Here is a 15258-nt window from a genome sequence, read left to right on the forward strand (position 1 = left end):
AGCGTGGAAGAGAAACGTTCTCAGGCACACCAAGTGGCTTTGGCGTGAGAGCACGTGAGGTTGCCATCTGAACAAGGTCGTCCCTCACCCTCGCCACAGACAGGAGAATCGGTGAATAAAGCTGAGGAACCCCTAGTGTGTCAAGAGGCTGCTAGAAGCCAAGGTCCTTGGAAGAATAAAGAATTGGTAACTGTGAGTCGAAGGAAACCAGGTGAAGCAGGGTACACGCTAAGAAGTGTTATTCCCTCCTCAGGGATTTCCGGACAGGACTGTGGAGCCTCAGGGCGCAGGTGTCCTGGTGTCTCAGGGTGGTTACGGGGAGGCCCAGGGAAGAGCTGTGTTCCTGCTAGGTGCCCTCCACGAATCTCTGCCCTCTCTGCTCCTCAGCCCTGTGGTAGCACAAACGAGAGGAGTAAAAACTGTGACTTTGTTCAACTCTTACTTACAGAATGCTACGCTGAATTTCCAGTGAATCTTGTGTCATTATAAGATTTCAAGACTGAGTCGGAAATCAAGGGAGTTTGGGCAGTTTTAGAAATCTTTCTTCCCCACATGGACTTTTTTGAATTTCAAAAAGATTTTCCTGTTTACTTAGAAATTGACTTATTCCTAGGAAATAAAATTAAGCATAGTGTAGAAGAAGGGACAGGAGTTTGGGAGTCAGGGGACCTGAGTTCTTAGCTTGACTTTTCCAACTGCTTATGTGGCCTTGGGAATTCACTTAGCGTCACTGGGGCCTCAGTTTTCCCATCTGTAAAATGAGAGGGCTGAATCAGCTGACCTCTGAGGTCCTTCCCTGTCTGTGAAATGAAGGTACCAATAACGATGCTGAAGTGTTGGGAATTGTGGGGGCTGAAGGCTATTAGCCCAGGTTGCTTTAAAGCTTAGCCCAAGAACAAATGGCTCCAAGGCATCTATTAAACCTTTTGCCTAATTAAGTGTATCCTGTGATCAGTGCTAACAAGAAACAGCTAATCTTTCATTAAATTAGTTTTTAATTTAATTCTATCCTAATTTAATTTTGCATCATTTAAAATGTATGTTTTTAAATGGATGTTTACAGGTTAATGGAGGCAGCTTTGAAATTAATTGGTTCTTTGCTTAACCTGCCGCAACCTGAGCGCTCAGTATTCCAGTTTCCTTGGCAATTGTTGCTAACGCTACAATTCCCTTAATGCATTTCTTAGATTCCCTGGTGGTTTAGTTGAATGCTTAAAAATATGCAAGACAACAAACAGCTTGCCGAATGGAGGGCTAGATTAGGGGGTATATATAGTTAGAATTGGGTGCTGATGGAAATTAAAGACCTTTGTTAAGTCATCGTGTCAAAAGTCTTACTTTCCTCTTGTACATCACAGTTTGATAGTGTATTTCCTGCGTCCACCCAGAATTCCAAGATTTAAGCATTTATAATGAGAGGACTTGGACTGAGGCGCTTTCTACCTGCCTGGTAATTACCCGATGTCCAAAAATAAGGACTTAGGCCGTCTCTACTAGGTGTCAAGGAAAACCTTGGTTTGTCTGCGGCAAATGTGGCAGCCCTCAGCACCTGCCCTGGTTTTCCAGACTGTCTCTGTTGATGGGTGCTCTGGCCACAGCTGTGAAAGTGATCACGGCTGCCGCCTCCTTCCCTTGCTGGTGTGGACGGCCACCTGTGGTCCTTTTGCCGACTTGCAGTTCCAGCAGAAGGCTGAGGAATTTGGGGCCCCTCTTTTGGCAGGCACAGGTGCAGGGAGCTGCTCAGGTCCTCCCTCCTTTGCTGGCATTGGTGCCGGCTTCCTGCAGCTGCAAGGTGGGAGGAGGAAGGTGCTGGAGTGTGCTGAGGTGGCAGGATCTGTGGGCTGCCAGAACCCACTTGTTGTCTGGCTCTTGGCCCACTGCCCTCAGACTGCCTGGCCCCAGGGAGCTCTGCTTTTGAGGAGGGAAACATGGGAAGGGTATGAACACCCCTGAACCCTTGGCCCTGTCCGGACACCACTAGAGACATGCCTTTATGCTTTCAGAGAGTCTCTTCTCTCCAGTGACTCCATGTTTCTAGAACCTTCTGTGTTGGAGAGACACTTGGCAACCTTAAGTGGCCTGCAGACTCAAGCAGTCATTCTGGAGCTAGCACTGAGGCAGTTTGGAGTTCTGGGTGTACATCCAGAGCAGTCCCATGCAGGCAGAATGAGACTCTTTCTGTCTACACCCGAAGAGCCGATTAAATCTGGGGTTGGGAGCCTGGTGTAGGGGAGGGAGTGGTCGACACCATCCCCTCTCCTCACCCTGCCTGGAACCCACAGGAAGCCTCTGCTAAGTGCCCTCAAATAGGGGTCTGCGAGTGTTTAAAAGAATCTTCATTTAAAGCCAAGAATTCAGTACATTTAATGAGGGCTGCAATTTTAAGAATATAGGAAGCAAATAGTAATGAAATAGGTACCCTTTGTAGCTAATGGTTTGTTCATAAAAAGGACACTTGAAATTTGAGTATGAATATTTATATGTATGTATAAATATGTGTATTGCATTTGAATATGTCACTTGACAGTTTTATGAAGCTTATCCATTTTACCAAACTCATTACTGACCTCAACCTATCCATCCCTCCCTGCTGTTGAGTTTGGGAGCAGAGGCCAGGAGGACCATGGTGTCTGCTGAAGCTTCTTGCTCCTGGGTAGTGGACAGCGACCAAAAGCGGGACTTTCCTCTGGACCCATGGCCCATGGAACCCCTTTTTCCTAATGAAAGCCACCAAATAGATACCTGATATCATGCCTTTGTTTTAGTCTAAATTTATTTACTTCACTGTTATTTATTCAAGTTAAATTACATTTTAAGATACTATTTCTTGTGGAAAGTAAATGCTTCAGCACTCTCTAGGAAAGCCTTCTAGGGAGCCCACCATTACTTGCAGGGTGGATGGATGATGAGCTCGGCCTGAGCCCCTCATGGCCCTTGGGAGAGAGCAAAGCCTGAGGTCACACTGTAGGTCTGCAACCCGCCCCCACCCCCACCCTCCCCTTAACTGAGCGTCCTTGTTGGGTTCGCTCATTCCTCCTGTGTCTGAAGCCTCAAAGTTTAGAACTAACCAAATTCAGGTGACGTCCCAGCCCAGACCTCGGTGTGGGCTTTGGGAAGCTGGGCACTGCTTCTCCAGAACTCGCTTTCTAAAGCACAGAGTCGCACATACCCGCGTCCCACGGCAGGAACCTGCTTTTGGGGCATGTGGTCAGAAAGGTCTTTTGGTAGCAAAAACAAAAATAGAAAAGTCATAGCTCCTTTTATCAAGAAAAGACTAAGCTGCAGGCTCTTGTTTGTTTTTGTTGGTGGTGCAGTTTTGTAACTTAGAATTTGCCAGGTAACTTTGAAAACACTCTATGCAAATAAAATCTTGGCCTGTGGTCTGTTCGCCAGTCCTATGGTACAAGCAAATGTCGTATATGCCAGGGAAAAAGGGACTTTTTTTTTTTTTTTTTTTTTTTTTCAGAGTCTTGCTTTGTTGCCCAGGCTAGAGCGAGTGCCGTGGCGTCAGCCTAGCTCACAGCAACCTCAAACTCCTGGGCTCAAGCGATCCTTCTGCCTCAGCCTCCCAAGTAGCTGGGACTACAGGCATGCACCACCATGCCCAGCTAATTTTTTCTATATATATATTTTTTTAGTTGTCCAGATCATTTCTTTCTATTTTTTAGTAGAGATGGGGTCTCACTCTTGCTCAGGCTGATCTTGAACTCCTGACCTTGAGCGATCCACCCGCCTCGGCCTCCCAGAGTGCTAGGATTACAGGCGTGAGCCACCACGCCCAGCCAAAAAGGGATATTTTGAATCCAAGTCACATGAGTTCAACAAATGTTTATTTAAAATTTTTCAAAAAAAAGAAATACCCAGCAAGAAGCTGGGTCTCCAATTCTCATTCAGTTTAAAGCTGTGACTTCTCAGGCACAGACCGTGAAGTCGATCACTGAGGCAACTGTCGAGAGGAATTCAGGCCAGAATCCTGTTACAGAAGAAAAATGATTCAGGGTTGTTTTTAAGCTGAATTTTCCAGTGTCTTTTCCCCCCCTTTAAGTCCTTTAAATTAACAGTTTTCGTTGATACAGGAGGATCCTTTTTAAGATAACGATAAAGAATAATGTCTTTGGGATCTATATAGATGATTTCATTGCAGCTTGGACAATAGTCTTCATTCACTGGCATTTCAGAGACCCATATAAAATATTATCAGTATTATCAAGGAAGTTGTCTGTCATTGGGGTTTTGTTTTTTTTTTTGTTTTTTTTTTAAAGCCTCCTTGCTGCCAGCTGTATTGTCTTCATTATCCCTGCGACTCCTGCCTGCCTTGGGTGACTCACACCATTTGTCTGGTCTTTCCTTCCTGTCTTTGTGTGGAGATATCTCAGCTGTCCAGCGGGTGACTGACTGTGGTTTTGAAATGACTTTTGTTTTTCAGATGTCGAACTCTCTCAGGTTCGCCCAGACCAAAGAATTTTAAGAAGATTCATTTTATCAAGAACATGCGGCAACACGATACCAGGAATGGCAGGTACTATGTTCACACAAAAGCTGCCTGCTGGCGGGTGGCCTGGGGCAGGGAGGAGGGGGCAGTTCTAATGGCCACAACTCAGCAAAGCTAGGCCCACACTTTTAAGATGAACAGCATCTCATGGAACCTCCCAGACAATTTCCACCCCTCTCACGGCAGAACCACCAGAAGGAATCCGCAGAGAATAAGGGGCTTAGTCAGATGTGTAGACCAACAACAAACTGAATTTTTGAATGCACTCAGATTTTTAGAGAAACGTTTGAACAGAAATACAGTTGAGTTTTTATGGGGTTTTGTTTGCTTTCCTACTTTGTTGGTTTTGTTTTTGCTTTTCACCACCACCGTGTGCTTGGGTCTATAAATGCCCTGCCAGATCTGCGCCTGAACTTGGTTTTGGCGCTGGCTTAGATCTCTCTGGGAGAGTAGAATCCCAACTTCCGCCAGCAGATTCCTCCTCGGAGCTGATTCCTATTCCTGGGCCTGTGACATCTGGAGCATGTGTTTCGCCAGCTCTGCAGTTGCTCTTTGGAGAAGCGCTCTTAAATAAAAATTATTGCGGTCGAAATTTATATGGCCTTGATATTAAAACTCTCCAGAAAACAGATCAGAATCACTGTTGCCAGCATGCGTGTGATTGAGTGGCTAAGTCCATTTGTCTCAGCCCCAGCAGGAACTGTCCAAGAGCTCTGGGGTCCCCTGTGCTGGGTAACCCTTGGGGGGGCTCCTCCCCACTGACTTATATGGGTGAGTACAGACACTGCCCAGAGCCAGGTCCTGATGCAAAGACCGTCTTGTTTGATCTTCCTCTGATTTATAGAAGAACATAGGGGCCCCACTAATACTCTCTAATCCATACAAAATGAAAATTGCTAAAAGTGTTTTAGTTAGACTCAGTAAGGCCCAGCATTACTGTGGTTTGGTGGTATAAAATACACTGTACAGCCTGTATAACAATTACGATTTTTAAAGGCTTGTTTTCTTCAAGTTTATACGTATCTTTTAAGCCTTATAGGGGTACGGAACATAATTTTATAACAATTGCAGTGGTTTCAGAATAGCAAAATTGAGCTTTCCAAATAATTTTTACATAGTCAGCATATGTTCATATTTTAAGTACAGAGCTTTTACTTAAAATTTACAGAGCTGTTATTTGTTAAATAGAATACTCTGAATTTCTCTCTCTCACCCTTATTTTCACGTCACTTTGAATTATTGTGCCTTATTTATTAAACCGCTATTTCCTTTTTCTTCTCTTTTGAGGCTTTTACTGACTTTACAAACCTTACATCACTTTAGTATAATTATTTGTCATTGATTTACATATGTGATTTTATCGTAATCTCTTTAACCATAAAACAATGTAGAAAGTCTTTAATTCCTAAGTGAAATTCATGACAAAGTCAAAGGAATGGGTCAAATGAATAGCGTTCCCACCTCCAATGCTGGCTGTTGAGGACACAAAGTCAGGTAATGCCCTGCATGGCTGGGTAGTGGGATGATGTAGTCAGTAAAAGATTTGGATTAATGGGATTCCCAAAGTCCATTAGGAAGCCGCCTTCCCCAGCACACCCTTGACCCAGGACAATATTAACGGTCAGCAAAGCCTGCAGTTGCTGGCAGTTTTGCTGGGGAGTTTGCAGGGGAGCCAGGAGGACTCAGCTTATCTGAAGATCTGAGAACGGGGCAGGAAGGAGAGCTCTGCGAGCAGCCACCGTGGGAACCCACGGGCTGTGGGCTGAGGTGCTGGCCAGTGTATAGTATCTTCCCAGGTGAGAGCTGGTTTTCCTGTGCAAAGGGAAGATGAAAGGGCTGGCTGGAGGTGCCGGCCCTCCTCTCTCAGGTTTATTAGCAAGGATAGATTGTCCTTAGACAGATGAAAGTGAGAACCTGGCAGGAGGCCAGGAAGAAAATACAATTTCTGAGGTGACAGAAGGAAATTGTGGTCAAGAGCTGATGAATGGGAGAACGTGTCCCAGCCTTTCGAGAGCAGAAAGCAGCAGCTTTGCCCCACAGCAGCTGGGCAGCAGGAGTGGAGTCCCCTGGTGCAGGTGGCCAGGGCACATGGGGAGTTCCAGCCCCCACAGTGGTGGGTAGGAGGAGTCCTGGTCACGTTCTCAGAGGGAGGGACCGTGTGATGACTGCGGGTCTCCAATCCCCCTGCCTCAGGGACAGGAGGTGAGGGTGTAGCACCTGCCCAGTGCCCCAGGGCCCCCAGCAGGCTCCTGCCCAGCTGAGGAAGTCCCAGTCACCTCTGTCCAATGTGCCACGCTGAGCTCCCGAGTCTCCCTGGGACCCCGGCTGGCATGGCCCAGACTCTCAGTCTGCAGGCCAAGCCTGGGGCTCGTTTGCTCTTCTGGCCCTGAAGGCCCTGGTGTTGAGGCTCCTCGGTCCCCAGACCTGCTGCCCGTGTGGTAGAGGCCCCAGTATTGAGGAGGGTTTGGAGCCCCTGTTTGAGCAGGGACCACGGTGCAACCCAGGAAATGAGCAGGGAGCCCCTCCTGAGACTCCGCGTCTCCCCTCACCAAGAGTTGCAAGCACAGCTTTGAGATAGAAAGGGGGGAAGAATTTTTAAAACTGAGAACCAGATATGATAAAAGGCAATACTTGTGGCATTGAAAAAACAAAACAAACCTAAGTATCCCTCACGATAGGTAGTATCAGGGCAGCTGCTTAGAAATAAACCGTGGGGCCCAAGACGGCTCCGTGTTCTCCCGTGAGGAGCCACCGACTCCGTGACCCAGGACGAATCCCAGCTGCCGTGTGACGTGGAAGTGAAAACCCACAGTAGACGCGTGTGCTGGTGATGGAGGATGGAGCCCACCTGGCGTAGAAACCACAGGCATCTGTCTGGAATCCGAGTCCTGTGGGCTGGCCTCGGGCCCTCGAGAGGGAATTGTGTGTGGTTACGGCACAGAAACTGAGCTGAGGCGTGTTGGAGTCATGCTGCAGACCACTGGGCCGGGCGGGGGCCACGGAGGACCATTCCTGACACAGATCACAGACCAGGCCGGACAGCAATGGGAGGGTCAGCGCCGCTGCTGGGACCAGAGCGCAGGAGGAGCTCTTGACGGGCCCTGCCGATGCCGCGTCTCCGTGGGAGCTGCTCTCAGGAATGATTCTACCTTGACAGAGAAGACAGCTTGGTCCTCAGGGACCTGGGGAAAGTCATGCCAGACTTTATAGTTGGAAAAGGGGGCAGTGCTTTGCTGGGTTTTAGGAACACAGATCTCAGAAACTTCAGACTGAGAAATAGACTCTTGCAACTGGGACCATGTTGCCAAAAGAGATGATAAAGTTATAAGGATCACAAGGTGATAATGGGCAGCATTTATTGAGTGCTTACTGGGTGCCAGGCTCAAGTACTTAACATGCTTTATTTCGTTAACTCAAAACTCAGTAGGTAAGTGTTGAATAAGTGAGTAGAGATACCTTTGGTTTTTGTGGGGTGTTTTCGAGACAGGGTCTCACTATGTTGCCCCGGCCGGAGTGCAGTGGCTATTTACAGGCGCGATCGTAGTGAACTATAGCCTTGAACTCCTGGGCTCAAGCCATCCTCCCACCTCAGCCTCCTGAGTGACCGGGACTCCAGGTGTATGCCACGGCACCCAGCTTAAATGAGTTTCAGTCTTCAGAACTAGATTGCAAAGAATGGAAAGAATTTAGAAATACAGATAAATCTTGAAACAGCCTCATGAGTAGGGCATTGCTATCTTGTGGTAGGCAGAGTAACAGCCCTCAAAGATGTCCACATCCTATCCCCAAGACCCGTGAATATATGTTACATTCTGTGACAAGGGGGAATGAAGGTTGCTAATGAGCTGACCTGTAAATGAGAGATTATCCTGGATTATCTAGGTGGGCCCATGGTAGTTACAGAGTCCTTAAAAGTAGAAGAGGGAGGCAGGATTGTCAGGGTCAGAGTGATGTGACTGACATGAGAAAGGCTTGTGTGCCTATTGCTGGCTTTGAAATGGGATATGGATGGAACCAGAAGCCAAGAAATGCAGGCGGCCACTAGACGCTGGAAAAGGCAAGAAAACCAGTCTCCCTAGAGCCTCCAGGGGGAACCAGCTCTGCTAACAGCTTGATTTTAGCCCCATGAGACCCATCTCAGAGTTCTGACCTCTGTAAGATAATAGATTTGTGTTGTTTTAAGCCACTAACTTTGAGGTAATTTGTTACTGTAACCACAGGAAACTAAAACATTCATTATCCCAATTTACAGAGGAGAAAACTAGAGCACATAGCAAGAGAGTGGGAGGTGGAATTGAAATCTAGGCATCAGGTTGCAAATCTCAGTTCTCTTCACCAAACGGAACGGTGGAGGATAAAGATGCATGGTGGGTTTTGAGAAAATTCTCTGTTGAATTCTGATTTTTAAAATTACTAGCTAAAGGCCAAAAACTAATAAAAGAATGGCTTAACAAAACTTGTAAGAATGGGGTGAGGGGGACTAAAGTCCAGAATCAACTAAAGACTGTTTAAAGAAACTTGGAAGCCTTGCACGTTGCTGGCGGGAATGTAAAATGGCGCAGCTGCTGTGGGAAACAATTTGGCGGTTCCTCAAAAACCTAAACATAAAATTACCATATGACCCAGCAATTCGTTGCTGGGTATATACCTAAAAGAATTGAAAAGATATATCCAAACAGGTATTTGTACACCAATGCAGCGTTATTCACAACAGCCAAAAGGTGGAAACAACCCCAGTGTCCATCAACAGAAGAATGGATAAACAAAATGCGGTGGATATGCTGGAATAGTATTCAGCCGTGAAAAGGAATGAAGCACTGATGCGTGCTGCAGGGCGCATGAATCTGGAAAACATCTGAGTGAAATAAGCCAGACACAAAAGGTCAAATATTGTTCCACTCCACGTACATGAAATACCCAGAATAGGTAAATCCACAGAGACAGAAAGTAGGGCAAGAGAGAGTTACTGCTTAATGGGTTTGGGGTGGTGGAAAAGTTTTGGAGATAGATAGTGGTGATGGTTGCACAACATTGTACATGTACTTAATGACACTAAATTATACACTTAAAAACAGCTAAGTGGCATATTTTATATATATTTTGCCACAATAAAATAAAATGAAACACCAGTGATAGCCATGGAGCTTTTAAAACCATATTCAGAAGAGGAAGGGAAAGGATGGTGAACTTCTTGGTGATGGTACAAGGTCAGCAGATGTCAGCTATGGGCCCCTCTTTTAGCTTCTTCATGAAGTAGAACTGTCAAGTGTAAACTCTAAACAAAGCAATGTGCCAGGCACACAGTAGGCACTCAGTAAGTGTTTGTTGAATAAATGAATGGAAAGGCCTTTTAAATGAGTTTCAGTCTTCAGGACTAGATCCTGGGGAATGGAAAGAATTTAGAAATACACATGATCTTTAAAATGCTGTGGAATACAAAAGAAATTCTAAGTGTAATGCCAGACAAATAATGCCTTGAAAAAGTGAAAAAGAGCGTCAGGTGGTAGGAGGGGTAAATTTTATTCTAACGATTTTAGACTCGCAAGCCTGGGGCCAGTCACTGGCAGAGTTTAGAAGCAGGTGGTCTGTGTGCTTGTGGAACAGGGTGGAAGTTGCAAGCAATCAACATGAGCTCCCTAAGAAAAGATCTTGTTTAATTAGTCGCATGTCCTCGTCAATAAGATAACTGGGTTAGGAAATCAGGGGACTGCCCCGGGCATTACATTTATTGATTTCGGCAGAATATTAGGCTGTTCTTCACGACAGTGTGTCCTAGCAGATGGAGTAGCGAAAGGGGCTGGGTGACTGCGAAGCTAGAGAATTTGTTTGCCACCATCGTCAGCCTGATGGGAGTTTGGGTAAAACAGCACGTGGTATTTCCTTCAGCGCAATCTCCTCACTTCAGCTGGAGTGAAGGCCGTGAACCTCATCGTCAGCCACGTGGAAGACCAAACACGGGGAGAAGCAGTGTGCCAGATGAGCACCAAGATGCGGATACTTCATTCGCTGGAGGCGCTAGGCCCGGTCAGTGAGGTTTCACCTTAGCAGGGACAAGTGTAGCTCAGGCAGACTATCGATTATGTTCATGTATAAGACAGAGACTTTTCTGAAGTTCACATGAAGAATATCTCGGCATTCAGATGGGCAGTGTGTTCCCATCTGGGCTAACAGTGTGATGCTGGCACAGAGTGAGCTACTTGAGCCTGTCCAGATAGGGGGCTGGTGTCACGGTAACGTATCGATTGTGCTGGGGAGAAAGACTGAAGCAGCTGAGGGGTCAGGGGCCGTGGAGGGGCGCTTGGGGACAGGCAATGAGGAGACCCTGGAGTCGAGATGTGAAGGAGGTGAGGGAGCCCGCTGCTTTCCCAGTGGGGAAGAGCGGTTGGGGTGGATGGAACAGCAGGGGCAGACACTGGGGCCAGAGCATATGGGGTGTGTTTGACGAAAGCCAGCGTGGTAGAGTGGAGTCAGAGGAAGGAAGGAGGAGGATACGGACAAGAGGTGGCCAGTGGCCACACGCCACGACATCTGGAACGGCCGTGACTGTCCTGTGATGAGGGTGGTTGGCGAGTGGGAGCTGCCGCCTTTGGATGGGAGCCGGTCACCCCAAACTCTCATCTGGCCTTTGCCAAGAGCGCGCTGTGTGCTGGGAGGAGAGCATACACGGAAGGGACGGCACCTCTCGGTCCCCAGGTGCAGGATACCCTCTTGGAAACGACAAGCGTTTACAGAGTCACACTCGTCCCTGGCCAGGTAAACAGGAATCATCAGAGTGGACCACAGCGGTTCTGAGCATGCAGACGGAAAGCAGCTAGTGGCTGTCCTGGCGTTTGTGTCTAGTAGTCCTCACGGTCCTGTTAGGAAAGGACTTTTCCTCTTGGTGCTCCCAGTTCTTGAGATTCACAAACATCTGTCTAAGAGTGACGGGAGATGAGCCCTTGTTTCAAATGGGCGTCCCTCCTTCAGGCGTGCGCCCGTGTGGGCACTGCCGGGCATCCTTCTGAAGTCGAGTGGTTATTGAATGTCTGCATCGTACACGAGCGGTGGCTGCACGTGTCCTGGAAGTGCCACCTCCTGGGTCTGGAGTCATCTCATGGTGAACAGGTAGTGAGGTGTGCTTGGCAGTGAGTGGGCTGAGCCGTCTTATCCCTTGGGAGGAATTTTCAAAGAGATTTAAAAGGATTTGAGGTGAGAATGGATAAAGCACTGAGCTAGAGTGTTTTCTCTTTAAAGTGTGTTCTCAGCAGGAAAACTTAGAGAAGATATAGATTTCAGCACCCTTTATTTGCTTTTTAAAGGAAGGTGGAGCCTTTTCTTTTTGTACGAAAAATTTCGGGAGGGGAAAAAGGGGGATGGGTCACGACTAAATTAAGACCTCGTTTGTGATCTCATCAGTTCCAATCTGTCAGCCTAATTTAGTTTGAAAAATGAGTTGGAGGAAGTGGCACGTTTCAAAAAATAAAACAACTTCTTACCAGCCCGGGAAAGAAGAAAAACGTCATTGCTTTTTCTCCCAGAAACGAGTCATCCAATGTGATAGATGTTGAGTATCCATCAAATTGGGTGCAAGCAAGGCACCATGTAGCATCAGCCCCTTCTCGAGCAGGCTCTTCCCTCTCAGAGCATTTGTTCTTCAGGAAAAGACTAGAACCCACCATCCCCCCAGCAGCAGGAGGCTGGTAGGGAAGCATCTTCATCCTTGTCATCATTGGTGTGTTTAGCAAAACCAGCCCAGGCGCAGTGGTTCACACCTGTAGTCCCAGCTATTTAGGAGGCTGAGGCAGGAGGATCACTTGAGCCCAGGAGTTTGAGGCTGCAGTGAGCTGTCATCGTGATACTGCTCTCCAGCTGGGGCGACAGAGCAAGACCTGTCTCTAAAAGAAAAGAAGAATTTCAGCAATGCTGTAGTCTTGGGGAACAGGGCATAGACAGCCTGGGGGAGTCTCCAGGACTCCCCATATCTCTCTGCCTCCTGGTTTCAGGCTCTTTCACTGAGATGGCCCCAGAGCTGTTCCCAAGTCTGGCCACTGCTTTTCCTTTGCTTTACCTGCCTGGCCCCAGGTGGAGGCGGGGACTAGGGAGCTGGGTGCACAGGGTACTCAGCTCTGCGAATGCTGGTGCCCGGGGGTCCCAGCTGGGCACTGGGTCAGCAGCACAGCACAAGGTTTTGTTAATATTATACATGCCTCTGAACCGCATGGAGGTGAGGCTGGCTTCTGTGGCGCTGCGTGGGACTTTGGGGAGAAATGATTTGCAGTGGTAAGCAGCTGTGCTCAGCGCCTCGCAAGCGTGTGTCTGTGTTTGCTGCTGAAAAGCTCATGGCCTGCAAGTGCTTGTTGCTTCGTTTCATCCAGTTTGATTTGTAGGAAATAAAACAAGTCGCAGAGGAAAGGTATAGGGTTTGGAAACCCCTTCGGATTGGACAGAACCTTCCCTTAGCGGTTCTGTTTTCATTCTTCGCTTGGCGTGAGAGCCCCGGGGAGACCAGTCCTTGGTCCCCACCAGTAACATACAGTGATCTGAGAAGAAGACTGTAATATAGCTGGTGGCTCGGGGCCTGGCCACACTTCAGGACATGGCTGCCGTGCTGTCCTGGGTGAGCAGGAGGGAAGGACTCCCGAGGGGACTGCATCACTTCCGTGACACCACACTCCACGTGTTTTCCTCCTACCACCTGTTGTGGGCTGATTCGTGTCCCTCCAAAATTCCTATGTTGAAGTCTTAACCCCCAGTACCTCAGAAAGTGACTTTATTTGGACATGGAGTCATTACAGATATAATTCGTTAAGATGAGGTTATACCGGAATAGGGTGGGCCCTGATCCAGTGTGACTGGTGTCCTCAGAGAAAGGAGAAATCAGGACACAGACGTGCACACAGGGGAGCGCCATGTGGTGATGAAGTTATGTGCCACAAGCCACGGGACTGCCAGGATCTGGGAGACAGGCCTGGAACAGACCTTTTCCTAGCGCCGTCAGAGGGAGCGTGGCCCTGCTGACACCTTGATCTCAGACTTCCGGCCCCCAGAACTGTGAGACGGTACATTTCTGTTGTTTAAGCCACTCAGTGATGCTGACAGCCACCTGACTGTCTCCCACCACCTTGGTGAGCTTTGCTGCCCTCCGACACCACCCACCTTCCTCACCTCGCTGTCCCGGTCCTTGAAGGCACTCGCCCCCTCCCCCGGCTGCAGTCCCCAGCGTAAGGTCTGACCAACCACTGCTTTTCCTTTCCCAAACCCCGACCCCCTCACAGGGCTCAGGAGCCCTCTCCTCCTCCTCCAGGCCACCCTCCAGCTCTGCTCAATTATTTATAGTAATTGCTCGGCTAAGGCACAAGGTTCGTAAATGCTGGAAGAAATACCACAAAGATCACATGCACAGCTTAAACATGCTCTCGTTTAAGGCATATTGGTGATTATGCATTCAACAGTTTCTTTGGTGCCAGGTCTTTGCATGTGGGTCCATAGATCAGGGTCCATCTGCAGCATTGCCTATCATTTTCCCCATCCATTGCTGGGATGTTGAGATTGGACTTCTTGAAAGTGACCCAAGAATCTATAAGTGCAAAGTTCTTTTGGATTTTTATAAGTTTTTCCTTTTTTTTTTTTTGAGACAGGACCTCATTCTGTCACTCAGTCTAGAGTGTGGTGGTGTCATCACAGCTCACTGCAGCCTCACTCTTGGGCTCAAGTGATCCTCCTGCCTCAGCCTCCCAAGTAGCTGAGACCACAGGCATGTGCCGCCACACCTGCCTGATTTTTGTATTTTTTGTAGAGGGGTCTCACTATATTGCTAATGCCTGTCTCAGACTCTTGGCCTCAAGCAGTCCTCCTGCCTGAGCCTCCCAAAGTGCTGGGGTTACAGGCATGAGCCACCACACCTGGCCCCCTAATCTTTTATATTTGTCTCACCCATACCTATTTCAACTGCAGTTTTTTTCAGTGACTTGCCTTGTTTGAATATTTTTTTAAGCATCCAGTGTTGTTTTATAGAAACAGATCTCTTTTTTCCACATTTTCTTAGATTGTACAGTCTTTATTGAACAAGTGCTAATATAAGTAACAAGCACAACTGATATAAACAGGCGCGGGACGTACATAACTGACCCTTAGTGAGTGCACAGGTCGGCGCAGGTGTGCCGAGAGCAGCCTGCCAGCCGGAGTTCTTTGTGTGCCAGGGGTGTTGGGTCAAGGTGTTCTACAGAGAGAATTGGAAACACCGACGAGTCAGGCGTGTGGAGGCCAGTGAGGAGAGTTTTACTGTACACTCAGTTCTCTGAATTGGCCCTACACTCTTTCTCCTCCAGACCTTGTCTCCTGCCAGCTCCTTGGCCAGCACGCCTTCTCCCTGTAGCCTGATTGCCACTTACCCTTAGCTGTCACTTCCTCTAGGAAGCCCACCTTGCCTCCCTTAGCTAGATGTTCTTCCCAAGTGTTGGATAGCACTCTCTACTGTGTCCCTCCCACTCAGCCCTATGCTTTGTGAGGAGGGAGCTCTTGTCTGTGTCACTCATCCTCAGCGGGTCCCTAACACCCAGTGCAGCGTCCGGCGTGGAGTGAGCGCTCAGGAAATGTTTGTGGGAGGGAGGGAGGAGGACAGGAAGATCATCTAACTTGTTTCTCAGCAATCTGCCACTCCCTGGATCATGGGACAAGGTGCATGTCCTTAGCAGGCAGTGAGGCCTGTCCTGTCATCATGTGGCATGGCAGTCAGGGAAGTGTGGCAGTGGGGAGAGCCGCAGTAGTGATAGTCGTGAGAAGACTGA

General features: G+C 48.1%; 1 protein-coding gene across 1 annotated transcript in view; it reads left to right on the top strand.

The window, feature by feature from the left end:
* The window catches only part of CABLES1 (Cdk5 and Abl enzyme substrate 1), a 103390-nt gene that overhangs the window by 44649 nt on the left and 43483 nt on the right, over window positions 1-15258 (top strand). The window contains exon 3 of the mRNA XM_012652090.1: window positions 4427-4519. Within this exon, the coding sequence (XP_012507544.1) occupies window positions 4427-4519 (93 nt within the window). The remainder of the gene's footprint in view (window positions 1-4426; window positions 4520-15258) is intronic.

The sequence above is a fragment of the Propithecus coquereli genome, unplaced genomic scaffold (assembly GCF_000956105.1).
Source record: "Propithecus coquereli isolate 6110/MARCELLA unplaced genomic scaffold, Pcoq_1.0 Scaffold38, whole genome shotgun sequence".
In the NCBI taxonomy this organism is placed as follows: domain Eukaryota; kingdom Metazoa; phylum Chordata; class Mammalia; order Primates; family Indriidae; genus Propithecus; species Propithecus coquereli.